Source organism: Hippoglossus stenolepis, chromosome 10, assembly GCF_022539355.2.
Source record: "Hippoglossus stenolepis isolate QCI-W04-F060 chromosome 10, HSTE1.2, whole genome shotgun sequence".
Taxonomy (NCBI): domain Eukaryota; kingdom Metazoa; phylum Chordata; class Actinopteri; order Pleuronectiformes; family Pleuronectidae; genus Hippoglossus; species Hippoglossus stenolepis.
Window position 1 is genome coordinate 15,092,668 of NC_061492.1, and position 13,630 is coordinate 15,106,297.

General features: G+C 43.8%; 1 protein-coding gene across 2 annotated transcripts in view; it reads left to right on the forward strand.

The window, feature by feature from the left end:
- LOC118116763 (formin-like) overlaps positions 1-13,630 on the forward strand; it is a 55,005-nt gene that overhangs the window by 6,087 nt on the left and 35,288 nt on the right. The window contains exons 3-4 of one of the 2 annotated variants that reach the window (XM_035168602.2): positions 5,115-5,281; positions 10,282-10,402. In XM_035168602.2, the coding sequence (XP_035024493.2) occupies positions 5,115-5,281; positions 10,282-10,402 (288 nt within the window). Of the gene's footprint in view, positions 1-5,114; positions 5,282-7,350; positions 10,090-10,281; positions 10,403-13,630 lie in introns of those variants that run through there. The other variant, XM_047341735.1, reaches the window with a different exon arrangement.

Consider the following 13,630-nt stretch of genomic DNA (forward strand, 5'->3'; position numbering starts at 1 on the left):
TGAGCAGAGGAGAAATCCGAGACCATCCATTTCTTGGGCACACAGAAGCAGCGTCGAGTGCGAGGAGAAGAGCTGAAGCTGGAGTGCCGGGAATATGCAACAGAATATCTGAGTAGAGGCGCACAAGCAGAGCAGGTCTATGGCAAGCAGGAGAGTACGGGTTTCTGAGTGAAAGCAAAATCTGAGCACGAAGGACCAGGTCTCAAACTGAAAGGCCACATTCTGAAACAAAGTAAAAACATTTACGTCCCATCCACTAACATGGAGGAGGCTGGATTAATGACCTATACTACAGCCAACCCCCAGGTGGGGGGCATTGGCTTCACTTTTGGAGAGACGAGTCATGTCTTCCATCTTTATAAGTTTATGATATTAACACTGAGTAATGTCATTGCTTTCTCTTTCTATCAGCATTTTTGTTCCCCGTATAATCATCAGGTAGTCAACATCCTCTCAAAACTGCACAATCAAACAAGAAATTTTAAACCTTCGGTATAAGGAATCTGTGAACACAACATGGACATCCCCTCGTATGTGGAAATGACTACAGTGAGTCACCAGTTGTGTGCGTTCGCTGCTTGGTGCGGGGCAGCTGGTGTACAGTGAGTTCTTGTATCTTCTTTTAGCTGCCTGCTGCAGCTGTAAACAGTGCTGAGAGCAGCCAGAGTCAAAGCAGCACAACTGTGGGTGTGAAAATCAAAACAGTGAGTTGAAAGAGGCTGTAAAGCTCTGTAGAGCAGAGACGACCTGCAGCCTCGGGTGAAAACAGTCTGTAGGCTTCTTACTACAATTGCCTCCACTTACGTTACATATCATGTCATTTCATATTTTTTATAGCCGCTTTAGGAGAAACTGTTGTCAGGCTTTTACCATTAGCGTCTCCCACGCTCGCTCTCGCGTTTCCCTTTACCCCACCCTTCCTAAATTCCTTACTTATATTATTGTCTGACATATGGCAGGCAATACCATAATCAGATTAGTCAATACGTTCCGGGAAGGTCATATGAACCTGATCAGCAAGAGTGTGTCAGCCTGTTCTCCCTGCGAGCTGTCATTCAACACAGAGTGCACTGCCATGCGTAGCTGCTTCGCTCAATGAGGACAAGGGCCGGCTCTATTTAGATAATGAGGTGGATTCTGCCAAAAACAGAGGCTACGAGTGCCGTACAAGCTGTAATGTCCACACACAGAAACAAGGCACAATGCTCTTTCTCATATAACAGGGAGCTTTTTATTCTTCATTCAACATACCATTACCTACACTACCAGCTGGGCAAACGCTAGTATCTCCCATCTCATGCTTTTAGAAGTTTTTAACATGATCGGCTTCACTCTAAGTCAGAGTTTCCTTGGGCCTTAAAATGTCATTAAAAGAATAAAAAATTCTTAAATGTGTTAAAATATTACGTACGAGGTCTTCAAAACATTCAGGTATGTCTCTGATTACATAACTATTTTGTGAACGCTACTTACGTTGTGCCTCAATATGAGAATATGAAAGAAATTAGATAGGAATGTCTTAGTGAGTTGTAGTTCTTTATTGATTATACAGATATTAGTCACTATAATAAAACTACAAACAAGGCATTCGTAGAACTGATAACTGATAGTCTACAACACCTCGTTAGACTTCATCTCTAGACTATGGATACCTACTATCTATTCTCTGCTCTGTTACTTCAACTCATATGGGGAAGTATAAATACATATACATACATTTTGCACCCACGATTCGGCTGCATTTTTATTCGAGACATCAGCTGCATCAAAACAAGCGGGGAAAGAAAAGATTGTGACAGAAACATAAACAGAATGAATCCAGAAAGAAACCTCTAATGATGGGAGAAAAGGAAATCACGATTAACTCTCTAAAATGTCATTCTTAAAAGGAACCTGCAGAAATCCTGTTTTTTATACATGCACTCACTGGTAGAGTGAAGCAGAGATAACCAAATGTCCTTTCTCTCAGTCAATGCCCTGCCAGGCCCAATGAACACACTCCGCCCTCTTCCTTTTATTGTTTTATTTTCCAATCAGCCTCCAGAGCTGCATTTGAAATGAGTAAAGACGAGTCTGTGAGCTTCATGCTACAAATCTGCTCTGGCCCTCTGGTCACCTGCAGCACAGTTTCCAATTGTAGCTGCCTGTATTTACACAAATTTCAGGACTGACAGCCAAAACCAGTCAATCAGCCGGCCTGACGGCTTTGCACGGCCAACAAGCCTGTGTGGAAAAAAACAGCCGTGACAGGAGCATAAACCAGCAGGGTGATTCACAAATCCTCCATTTTTCATGATTTATATAAAAATCTGTGATCCTGGGTAAAAGTGGTGGAGGAGGGGGTAGGAGGCTGCCAGATGCACTCAGCGTGCCACATGGCCCAGCTCGTTTGCTTTAAATGTGTGTTAGATTTTAAGTGGATAAAATAGGGCAGTGGGTATGCTGGATAAAGCTGTTTGAGTGTCTTTAATAAGAATGACAGGGGAGGAGGTAGAGTTAATCCGTTATAGAAATACAAAGAGATATTTTGAGCTTGCCTGACCTGCAGTGGTCCACTAACAACAAGACTGCCACCGCCTATGTGGGTTTGAAAAGACTCTTCGCTCTTAATGGTTTCATGTCTGCTTCACAGTGTTCAATACAGCCTGAGCAGAGCTTTCCCTGACCGCCGGATGAGTGAGGCCTAGCTGACGGAGTGATTAATCTGTCTCCACCGACACACCCACCTCTCAGGATCAGACGCTAGCTGCCCTCTGACTGAGCCGCACTAAATAATAATACTTCACAGGGCCACTGAAACACCCACGCTGTCTGGCAGCTGCTCACTCACACGCATGTGTTTTGACTGTCAAATTACTGCAAGGACAGTCAACACCTGCAGGTCTATTTACTGTGTAGAGACTCCAGACAGCAGCTGGTGCACTGATGCTGTCTTGGTTTGGGATGATCCATTTAGCGGCACGTTACTCTCCGTCAAACCAAGCTTAATTTTTCAGTCGCCAGACAAACAATCCCATCAGCCCTCAGTTACGGACGCTGTGATTCAGTCTCGGCTTTTAGAGCAGCAGAGATGGAGATTAAGCGGCAATGAGCCCACAATTGTCCCCGGCGGCATTGAACGTAACCTCACTGAGTGTATGTGTGTGTGTTCGACAGTGAGGGATCAACTGCCAAGTAAACTAATGTGCTGCCTTCTATACCCGATGAATGCAGAAGCTGCTTCACATCTGCAGTGTTGTGCTTTACTCCACTATGTCCCCATCTCGAGCAGTAGCAGCAGCATCAGGCCTCCACTGCAGTGTTTTTGAAAATGGGGAGAAAGACAGGCCCCTTTTCCCTGCCTGTCCAGATGGTGGCACTGTTTTCCACCTTATGCATATTTAATTTGGTGACAGGTTGGCTGTAAATCATGGGAAACAGACTGTTTAACCGTTTTGTTTTTGTAGGCATGAAGGAACATAGCTAACATATCAGTGGGCGTTCATCGTTTGCTTCTTTCGTGTATGGAACACTTTGTCACAGGAGAGAAAGACAGAAAGTGAGAGAGCTTGTTTCTGATCAATAGTTTCTTTCCTTGGCACAGACTGGCCTTTATCCGGGGCTACATTTGGAAGAGTCCCAGCCTAGAGTCAGCAGTTCCCCGCTGCGGGACCATGCAGCGCAGCATTATCATAATGAAAAGTTATTAATCTAATCCTGCCAAAGTCCCAGAGAAGTGGAGGGAGTGCAGGCGCTGCAGCCGTCTCCAAGTGACTGATCCTGGTAGAATAAGGACCCTGAATTTCAATGCTTCCATTTGTTTTCAATGAAGCCCCCTCAGTTATTTTTCTCTGTGTGGGGGGGGGGCTCTCATATTATCATATCATGTTTGTATTCATATAGTGGCTGCTGAGCTGCAGTACAGTAATTCCGCATTCCCTGTTCAAGGTCGCTCATTACATACTGAGGTTATGGGATATTTTAGCATCTCATCGAACAGGAAGTGCATTGCTCAGTTTTGCAGCTCATAATTGTGACCACCAACAGTTCAGGGTGTTGTCTTTCAGCTGGAGGAAATTGAGAACATCAAGCTTCAAGATCCGAACCCTCCCCCTCTGTGTTTTCTCTCCTCCGCCTCCTTATTCTTTCACCTCACTGTCCTTGCCCCACATGTCTCTTAACTTGCACTGTTTATCCTCTTTTCTTGCATGACTGACTCTCCAGAGACGGTGAATGCATGCAGCAAGGCATGAGATATTACATTTCTTTGCACATTATAAGTCGTTGAAATAGCCTTTACGCTTCTGTGTTGGCTCTCGCAGCAATAGCCTGGTTCCTCCTGAGGTTAATACAATGTGATTTGTTCAGGGCAGTGACACATGAGCAAGGCTATGCAGGCTCAGTCTGCATCTGCATCTGCATAGTGCCAGTGAGTAGTTCATGTTAAAGGCCACGTTCTATAAAATGCAAACTCCCTCAGTATTCTGCATTCAAAGAAGCACGGAGGAGGCAGTTCATATTTGGAATTTCAAATTTAGCCTTGTTTTCGGATGAAGTTTACATGTGCCATTTAATTGTGAAGTGTATGTAAGTCCTTGGTCAGTAGAGGGCAGTCTTTCTTAATCAATTAATTAGGGTGTAGTCTTGTATTTCCACTCTCTCCGGGCCTTGAGATGACTGAACACACAAGCTCACACAAAACACCTATTTTCTATTTGATTTTAACATTTTCTTGAATGCAAATCTGTATTAAACAGTGATGTTTGTTTTTAAGAACAATGCTCTCTAGCCATTTTTTCTTATTGGATCAGTGTGGCTTCCTCTCGGGGTTGACGATTGGAACAGGCCTGGCTAAGTGCAGATAAAAATAGCTTTGTGCCCTCGTGCCTGCAGCTAAACTAGTGTCTGACTTGCTGCCTGTTTGATGCTAAAAGGCTCTGATGCCTGCTTCCTACCTCGTTCCATTTTTGTAGCCCATGCTGGTTTCACAGGGAAATAGTTTTCCTCAGACACTGCTGCTTATTCAGCCTCATCACACCTGATTGCACCTGTTGAGTATCTCCCTGCAATGATTCCTTGCACAACATGTGTGTTAATCACCCTGTGGTCGTGTGTGTGTTTGTGTTTTTCTGCAGAGGATTCTCTCTTGCGTCAGGATGATATTTGGATGCTGGATGGTGACGAACCTCAGGAGCCCCTCTCCTGTGTTCCGCGCCCTGATCACCTGGACTTCCTACGCATCACGCCGCCGGAGGATGACATCATCGGGGACACGCCCTATTATCCCAGGCTGGATTGCACGGTGAGGAAACTTGAGCACAACAAACACCTAAAGATCACAATTAGCTGGAATGCACATTTTTGCTCGCGGAGCAGTGCATCATGGTTCTCTCCCCCTCTTTTGTGGGACTCATGAGGATTTTTTTTGTTCACTCAGGCGTTTAACCACCTGATCATGAATTCTTAGAGGTGGATTAACAGGTCATGGATTTTAATCTGTAGACTGGGGTTTTAAGCCAAAACTGAGATCATTCCAGTCAAACCTCTCTTGTTCAGAGCAAACACAGAACAGTTTGAACTACTCCTGCAAACGTTTTGCAATGTTTGTGATTAATTGCCATGTTTTAGGACATAAAGAGTAATAGTGTGATTTCCTAATGTTATTTGGCTTAGTTGCAACAAGATATTGTTGCTCGCAGAGTGTGATTAATACAATCCTACTGTACTTTATGAACATTGTTTCTGGGAGTTCAATAGGTTTTAATTATGCTAATAAGAAGTACACTTAGAGAAGTACCATCATGCATCATACCTGGTAAAGGCATTCATTCTTTTGGCAGATGAGTGAGATAACCTGGGTGTGGTTTTAGGCGGGTAGTGTATCAGTGAAATGCCACGCATTGTTTTGCCCAAGACACAATAGGTGTCCTGACTGCGAGCACAATCAGTTGACATACCATCACAAAGGCTGTGCTGTACAGAATGAGGCTATCTGTGCTGTTGTAAAAGTGATAGCCATCACACATACCTGGCTGTGGAATGGCTTCTTTGTCGTTGTCATTCATTTTCATTTTATTAGAAACTAGATTAGCACTAGGTAGAGCGCATACCGGCACCAAGGCCCAACAGTCCTCTTATGAGACCACATTCAAATTCACTAGATATGTATTTTCATTTGGATCTGAACTACCTTACACACACACTCATCATTCCCCTAAACTTGCCTTATCTGTTCACATCACAGCCTAGTCGATCAGTGGTGCCTCCTTCTAGTACAACCTGTCAAGGGGATTTACTGCGTGTGTGTGTATGAAATACCACTGCTCTTACATAACGTGATTCCACAGGGGCCCTCTCTCCATTTGTAGCTAAATGAAAATAAATCTCCAATCCCAGGAAAATGCAGTTACACATGGATTTTATATTTGTTTTTTTATTGGTAGCAGATATTAAATTATTGCAGTGACTGAGGGTACAAATTACAACAGTATTTCCATTTTTCATGCAATCCTTCTGCCATTTGTTATTAAATATGTAGTCTTGAGAAATGTCCATTGCTCAAAAATATCTTCCCCTTTTCTTGTTTAATTCATCATCATAAAACTGGACAAAAATATTTATAAAACACTATTTCAAACACAATTCTGTGATAAGTGTGTCCTCTGGTGACTCCAGCTGAGACTGAGATCATTGAGGTGGTCTGAAAGATCGATTTCAACAAGGATGACCTTTGGTTGCTAAGGGCGACCACAGTTAGAATAACACTAAACTGACATTTATACAAAAATCAATTAGAGGTTAGAGCCTGTAAAGATAAACTAAAAAGATAGTGTAAACACCACAGAAGTTATTTCTCTGTTTTTTAATTTGAGGGATTCTCCCTGGATTGTATTGCCTGTCGCTAGCTTGGAAACTGTGTCCTCAAAACTTAACTTCCTATTTGAAAAATGTCAATGTTCTGTATGTTCTGAACGTTGACATTTTTCAAATAGGATGCTTACGGTAAGTGAATCAAAATGTGATTTTTCTTACTGAATTCAGGTTGTGAGCTGCTAATCACACATTAGCCTGTTAGCTTGAGTTGGATGCAACACAGGCTGGCTAATGACACATTAGCGTGTTAGCTTGTTAGCTTGAGTTGGAGGTGCCACAGGCTGGCTAATAACACATTAGCCTGTTAGCTTAAGTTGGAGGTACCACAGGCTGGCTGATGACACATTAGCATGTTAGCCTGTTAGCTTGAATTGGTTGTACCACAGGCTGGCTAATAACACATTAGCCTGTTAGCTTGAATTGGTTGTACCACAGGCTGGCTAATAACACTTTAGCCTGTTAGCTTGAGTTGGAGGTACCACAGGCTGACTCATCACACATTAGCCTGTTAGCCAGGGCTGGCTGTGCACAGGCTAATCACCACTTCTTAAGCCCTGTGCTGCAGTAACTCACTGCATAATGCTGCAGTGCTGCAGTGCCGGTTTATGGCTGCCGCGCTCTGTACCTGACCACAGACTTCACCTCCCCTCTGTGTTCACCCTGTTTACCTCCGCAGCCATTTTACGGGAAGTGAGCAGAGGTAATCAGACACCTGTGGTGCCGGGCCCTGCAGGTCCCCTCCCAGGAAGGGAGGGACCTTGAAGGGAGGGAGGCGTCCCCAGACCGGGTAAACCAGTGAGACACATTTTTTTTTCCCCAACCTGAGAGAGTTTTTTTTTGTCTCACATAGGAAACAGCACACACTGCTTTCCTGTAAACGGAGACAGACACACACTACAAGAACAGCTCAGTCATGGATTCCACAGAGAGAAGGATAACCCACAACTATGGATAACGCTGCCCCACTTGCTGGAACATATGGAAATGTTTTTGTGAAACGCGAGTGAACTCTGTTCTCCTACTCTCCCAGGGAGATTACAGCAGGACATGCTTCCAGTCACTGAGCAGATTGACCTCACTTGCATGGGAGTCGTGCTCGCACAGAGGAGACTGGACTGCACTGCTGTCAACACACAATCTGTAGTAGTCTTTATGTGACATCATGAGTGTCTACTACATGCAACCTGTACTGTATGTGTGTCACTAAACAAGATTATAGGATAGTGTTGTTACAGTTGGCACTCTCCTGAAGAAGGTAAGAGGAGCTGGGGAGATTTGTCCACACAAAAGCCTTTTGTTCCAGAGCCAACGGCTAGAGGTGGAATAGGACCAGCTTGGATAACTGGAGTGGGGAGATGAACCATTTGTGACATTTTGAATTGACACTTTGCTGAATCAGCTACCTGTTCTTTGCCCTCAGGTGGTGAGACACTTTGAGCAAAAATGGACAGTGCAAGTAATAACTCAGGGGAGCAGGGGAAGCAGCCTGCGGGCTCCTATCTGAATTTCTTCAGCAGTTTCTTGAGCCGGGATAGAGCTGTGTCTTCAGGCGTGCAGTCGGCTGTGCTGACTTCTTTCACGGAGCTGTCGGATGGCAAGACACCTCGTCCCAATGGTGGCCAAGCTTCTAACAGTGAGAGCAAGCAAACAGGGAGGGAGGAGGTGACTTCCTGTGTTAAAGGGCAGAGAGCTGAATCGTTGAAAAATGTCAAAGAATCTGGTGAAAAAGTTAAAGGAGCAGCTGGAGCCCCACATGACCCACATCTGGTCAAGGTCACTAAGGTGGAAACGTATAGTGACACAGAAAATGAGGATGAAGAGGTGTCCCTTAGCAACATCAGCCTGTCAGAGAAGCAGGCAAAGACCAGCGAGCCCATCCCACCTGAGGACAATAATACAGTGAACCATGGTGAAGGAGATGAGTTAAATCATTCCACTGAGTCAGAGTCAGAGTACAAAGTGCCTGTGTTTAGAACACACAAATTTACGGAGAGATCCCGCATAGAAGCTATTCTTTACTCAGACAGGTTCCTGAGCAGATCCAGCTCTAGGACAGGTCTCGTCTCCTCTAGTACCAAACAGAAAGACAGCTGCACTCCCAAGGAGAGCACCACCACAGTGTCTGTGGATGCAGAAAAGAATAGTGGCAACAATGTGGGAAAAGAAGAGAGTGATGAGAATGCTGGCATAGATTGCTCTCAGCCTGTCCCCTCCATCATCTCCGGACCTCTTTCTTTGGAGACTGCAAGTCATAATGATGCCACAGCCTCGCTGCCAAAGGAGTCTGATGATTTGGATCATGCACAAAAGGAGGAGACATGTGAGCAAAGGGATGAGGCTGAGGACGGGACAGAGAAACCACTCTCCAGTCAGGTGTTTGCTCCCACCACCCCTCCTAAGACTCCTGAATTGTCAACCGTAGTGTCTTCCAGCCCAGTGGCGCAATCAGAAACTGCTGGTATAACAAATTCAGGAACCCTTGGTGACACTCAGCCAAATACCAGCTCTTCACAGCTCCCAACTGCTCCAAAGAAGGCTGAAGCAAAAACAACCCCATCATCATCACCTGCTAGACCCTCCCCTAATTCCTCCACCTCATCCCCGTCCAAGGGCACGGCCCTCTCTTCGCCACCTTCCTTCCAGATGCCAGCTCTTTTCAGTGGGTTGAGGGTGTTGAAGAAAGGAGCAGTGGGTGATGAGAGGGAAACAGTTTCAGAAATCAAGCAGAGCGAGAAGGACGCTGACCTGGCCCTGCTCAACCTGAAGAAGACTGTAAACAAAGCCAAGCTTTTCCCTGACCAGAGGGCAGCATCTCCAGCCAAAAAACATGCAGAGCCTAGATCCGTTTCAGATACTAAAAGCACCGTTATGGGACAGCTCAGTCATCGGTTAAAACAAGAAAGCCACGATGACGCCAAACAGTCAGATGGCCGCCAGGATGCTACTTCTAAACACAGCAAGAAAGATACTGAGAATGTAGAGGAGGTTGTGGGAGAGAAGTCTCCAGCCCCAGAGGTACTTACATCCACACCTGAAAGAAAGAAAACGTCAGACCTGGCCTATGATACCTTCAGGAACATCTTTAGCACCAAAACTGCCACAAAGGAAAAAAACGAGAATGTGGATATGGAGGCAGTGAAAAAGAAAATCAAGAATGATAAGGAAAATCTAAGGTTGATTTTTGAGAGAGCTTCAAAATCTCCTGGAAACGATGTCAAATCTCCCACAGAGTCTATTGTATGTAACATTACTCCCAAATCCTCTTAAATTACATGTTTTTGGACATTGTAGTGGCTGAAGTTCCTTGTATTTACTCCAAATGCAGGAAAAACAATGCATTTTGAGAAAACTTGCCCTCAGAAAATAAGAATATTAGTGTGATTTCATTACTCATATGCTTATACTGTTACATGTGTTTTCTTCCCATAGACAGAGGTCACATCACCCACAGACAGCGAGGACCGGACTCCAGGGCGGCTGCAAGCTGTGTGGCCCCCACCCAAAGCTAAAGATGAGGAGGAGAAGGTGGGGCTCAAGTACACAGAGGCAGGTGAGAACCTCACGCCTTTTGCTTTAGACAGTGTTACCTGTAATAACTTGGAATAACAGGAATGCTGGCAGAGGATCATCCCAGTCAAGCCTGCACACTGACATACCTCACACTGATTGTTTTTGTGGATAAGGGCCATTACCTTTAGTATCTTTTGGAATGGATCTCTTGTGTGGGATATTTGTCCTTGATTGAGTTTTACCTCAGAAACCACCAATATTGAAATCTTGAGCACTCACCAATACGCTGTTTTATGGCACCACAAGGTGGGTAGCATGGGGGTGGGTGTTAGAGTGGGGTAAAAACATTTAATGGAATCAAGTACACTCTGGGCAGCAAGCCCTGTTTGGCCCACCTCTAAAGGTGGAATGACACAAATAGGTCATAAGCACACACAGACGGATTCAGTCCCGAAAGCAAAAAGCTTTTCATTCATGATCTGGGTACAGTGAAACTGTGGTGTAACAGCAGTGCAACAGATGTTGGGTGTTCTCTGTGGTCTGTAGATTAAAACCAGCAAGTCTGGATTATTCTGGTGATTTGCTCGCAGGGATCGAGCTTTGCTCTCGGCTAAAAGAATAAAGGAGAGCTAAAGTCCAGACTTTGAACCTATAGATAAACACACATGCATGTGTATAGATGTGCGAGTGCAGATCATATCCAATTCTTTTCAATCTTTCTTTTCCTTTCATATTTTTCTTTCTTTTTTTCAGCACATTTATGACCCTTTACTTGTTGATAATGAAGTTGCACAATGTCTATTAAGAATAGTCTGTTTTATTGACTTACTTGGATAAATCATTACCACAATAAACTGTTACTTCTTACAACAGGTTGTGAAATGTATTGACTGTCAGAGATTGTGCAAACAGAGAGAGAGATTGTGAAGCATCTTCATCGCCTTTATTTGTTCTTCATTCTAGTCTTGATTGAAATTAGAAACTAGAAAAGCACTGAGTAGAACGCATACCTCTGCTAAGGCCCAACAGTCTCCTTATGAAACCACATTAAATCCACTCGATCTATATTTTATCTTCGCACTGTTGGTGCTCGTGAAAAGGCCTAAAACGCAGCAATTCCGTCTGGTTTAACCAATCTTCCCGAAATTTGGTACACACGTGTATCATGACCCCAAATGAGCTCAGACAAGTCATAAGACCATGGTCAGAATTGTGACATTTCCTCAAACCGTGTAAACATTGAGGTGTGGCGAAGGTTGATCCTTTGCCAAAGGAGACAAAGTTGTCATAACTCCACTGTGCATTGTCCAATCAGCACCAAGATTCTTTCAAATGATCAGAGTCCGGGCCTGAACAGCTCCATATGAACATTGTCCAATCGGTAAAATTGCTCATGCTTCATCAGAGCCCTGACCTGAACAGATCTATTAGTCTGTATGTAGTGATAGTGATAGCACTACCTACTGGCAACAGGAAGTAAACCTCATTTTACAACTTTAATTCGATTTACATACAATTTTCACCATGTGGTCTGCACTTGATTGCGTGGACCGTAATGCGTGATTAGTGGGCATGGTTCGGTGTTGCTTGACGGACACAGGAAGTGAAGCGTTTATCCTTCCAGCAGTGCACAAAACACACACGCAACACGGAGCCGTTTCGCCTGGTCCCCAGCAAATTTATTGAATGCCCAAAGGCACACTATTTAATGGTGCCACGCTTAAGGTATAATAATCCCAAAATTGTAAACTGGTTTGCTCTATTTTCTCGAGGAATAGAAGCCTGAACACTGTAAAAGTGATTAACCCAGAAAATATTAGGAGCAAATAACTATTTTTAAGGTGCATTATGCCCATCTATTAGCTATGTCTGCAATGACTGTTCTTCCTCCTTACATGTATGATAATATAAATAAGTTAAAAGTTCTGGGGTGGCGTATAGCTCAACTGGTAGAGCTGCCGCCCCAAACGAGGCAAGGCCTCAACCGGCCATTTACGCATGTCCTCCCCCACTCTCTCTCTCTCTGCCCCCCCTTCAGAGCTTATTCTCCGTCCTATATATTAAAGGCAATAAACTCCCCCCCCAAAAAATATATATTACACAACCAAGATCAGAGGTGTGTCATTGATCTTGCCTATGATCATAATTTTGCTAGTGAATGGCATGCACTGCCGAACTTCAAAGTAAAAAGCTTGCAGCTTACAGCTTATTACTGTAAGAACAGTACAAACCCCGTCCACAGTCATTAAATCACTATATGACATAGCCCATTTAATGGTCATTTTAAGAATAATATAAATCAACAGAAGAAAAAAAGAGCCCCCAGGACACATTGAATCTTCTGGACCTTCAAGGCAACTGTGCTGGACTGACTCACAAATACAGAGCTGGGACAGATCGATTTTCCCCTGGTGGCGGAGAGACAACCTGCTAACGCACCATACCATTGGTACAATTGGTCAGACAACTGCTTAAGGCATGTGACGACTATGAGAGTCTTTTGAGGAGTAGTAAGGCACAGTTGTACACGTGTAGAGCAACAAAGTCTGTGGTTATAGTTAATGCAAAAAAAAAAAAGCCAATATTACATTAAAACAAGCCAGAAAAAGTCTTAACGATTTGAAAAGAGGTTGTGCGATTGAAAAGGAAAGTAGGGCTTTTGAGGGAAAGAATTAACGAGTTATTTGAGGAGGTACACGTACTCAAAGAAAGTAATGAATTAATAAAGAAAATATTTTTTTTAATTTTTGTGAAATTAACTTAACTTGCTTTTTGTTGGTGAAAAGGAAACTTTTTTTTTAACTCCACTGTGCATTGAATTAAAACCTATGATCAGAGTCCCAGCCTGAACAGCTCTATATGTTAATATTAACTCAGGGTCATAGCACCACCTACTGATCAGCTTGAAAATGAAGTTGTTGTAACTCCACTGTACATTGTCCAATCGGCACCCAAATTCACACGTTTATCCTTCCCGCGGAGTGCAAAAACGAACACAACGCGGAGCTGTTTAGCCCGGTCCCTGTCCCCTGAGTCTGCACAGTGGACTCCTCCTCCGCACTAGTTTTATTTGGATCTGCTCCAAATTACACAAACTCATTAATATCAGTCCCCTGAACATGCCTGATATTTTATCATCAAGATAAAAAATTAAAGGGAAAATGTTGAAAAACACCATAAGGTGATGAACAAATTCCTGGATCCAGCCCCTAATTTGGATACACACATGAATTTAATGGTTCAGGTTTTGTTGTAATCTGTTCAGTTT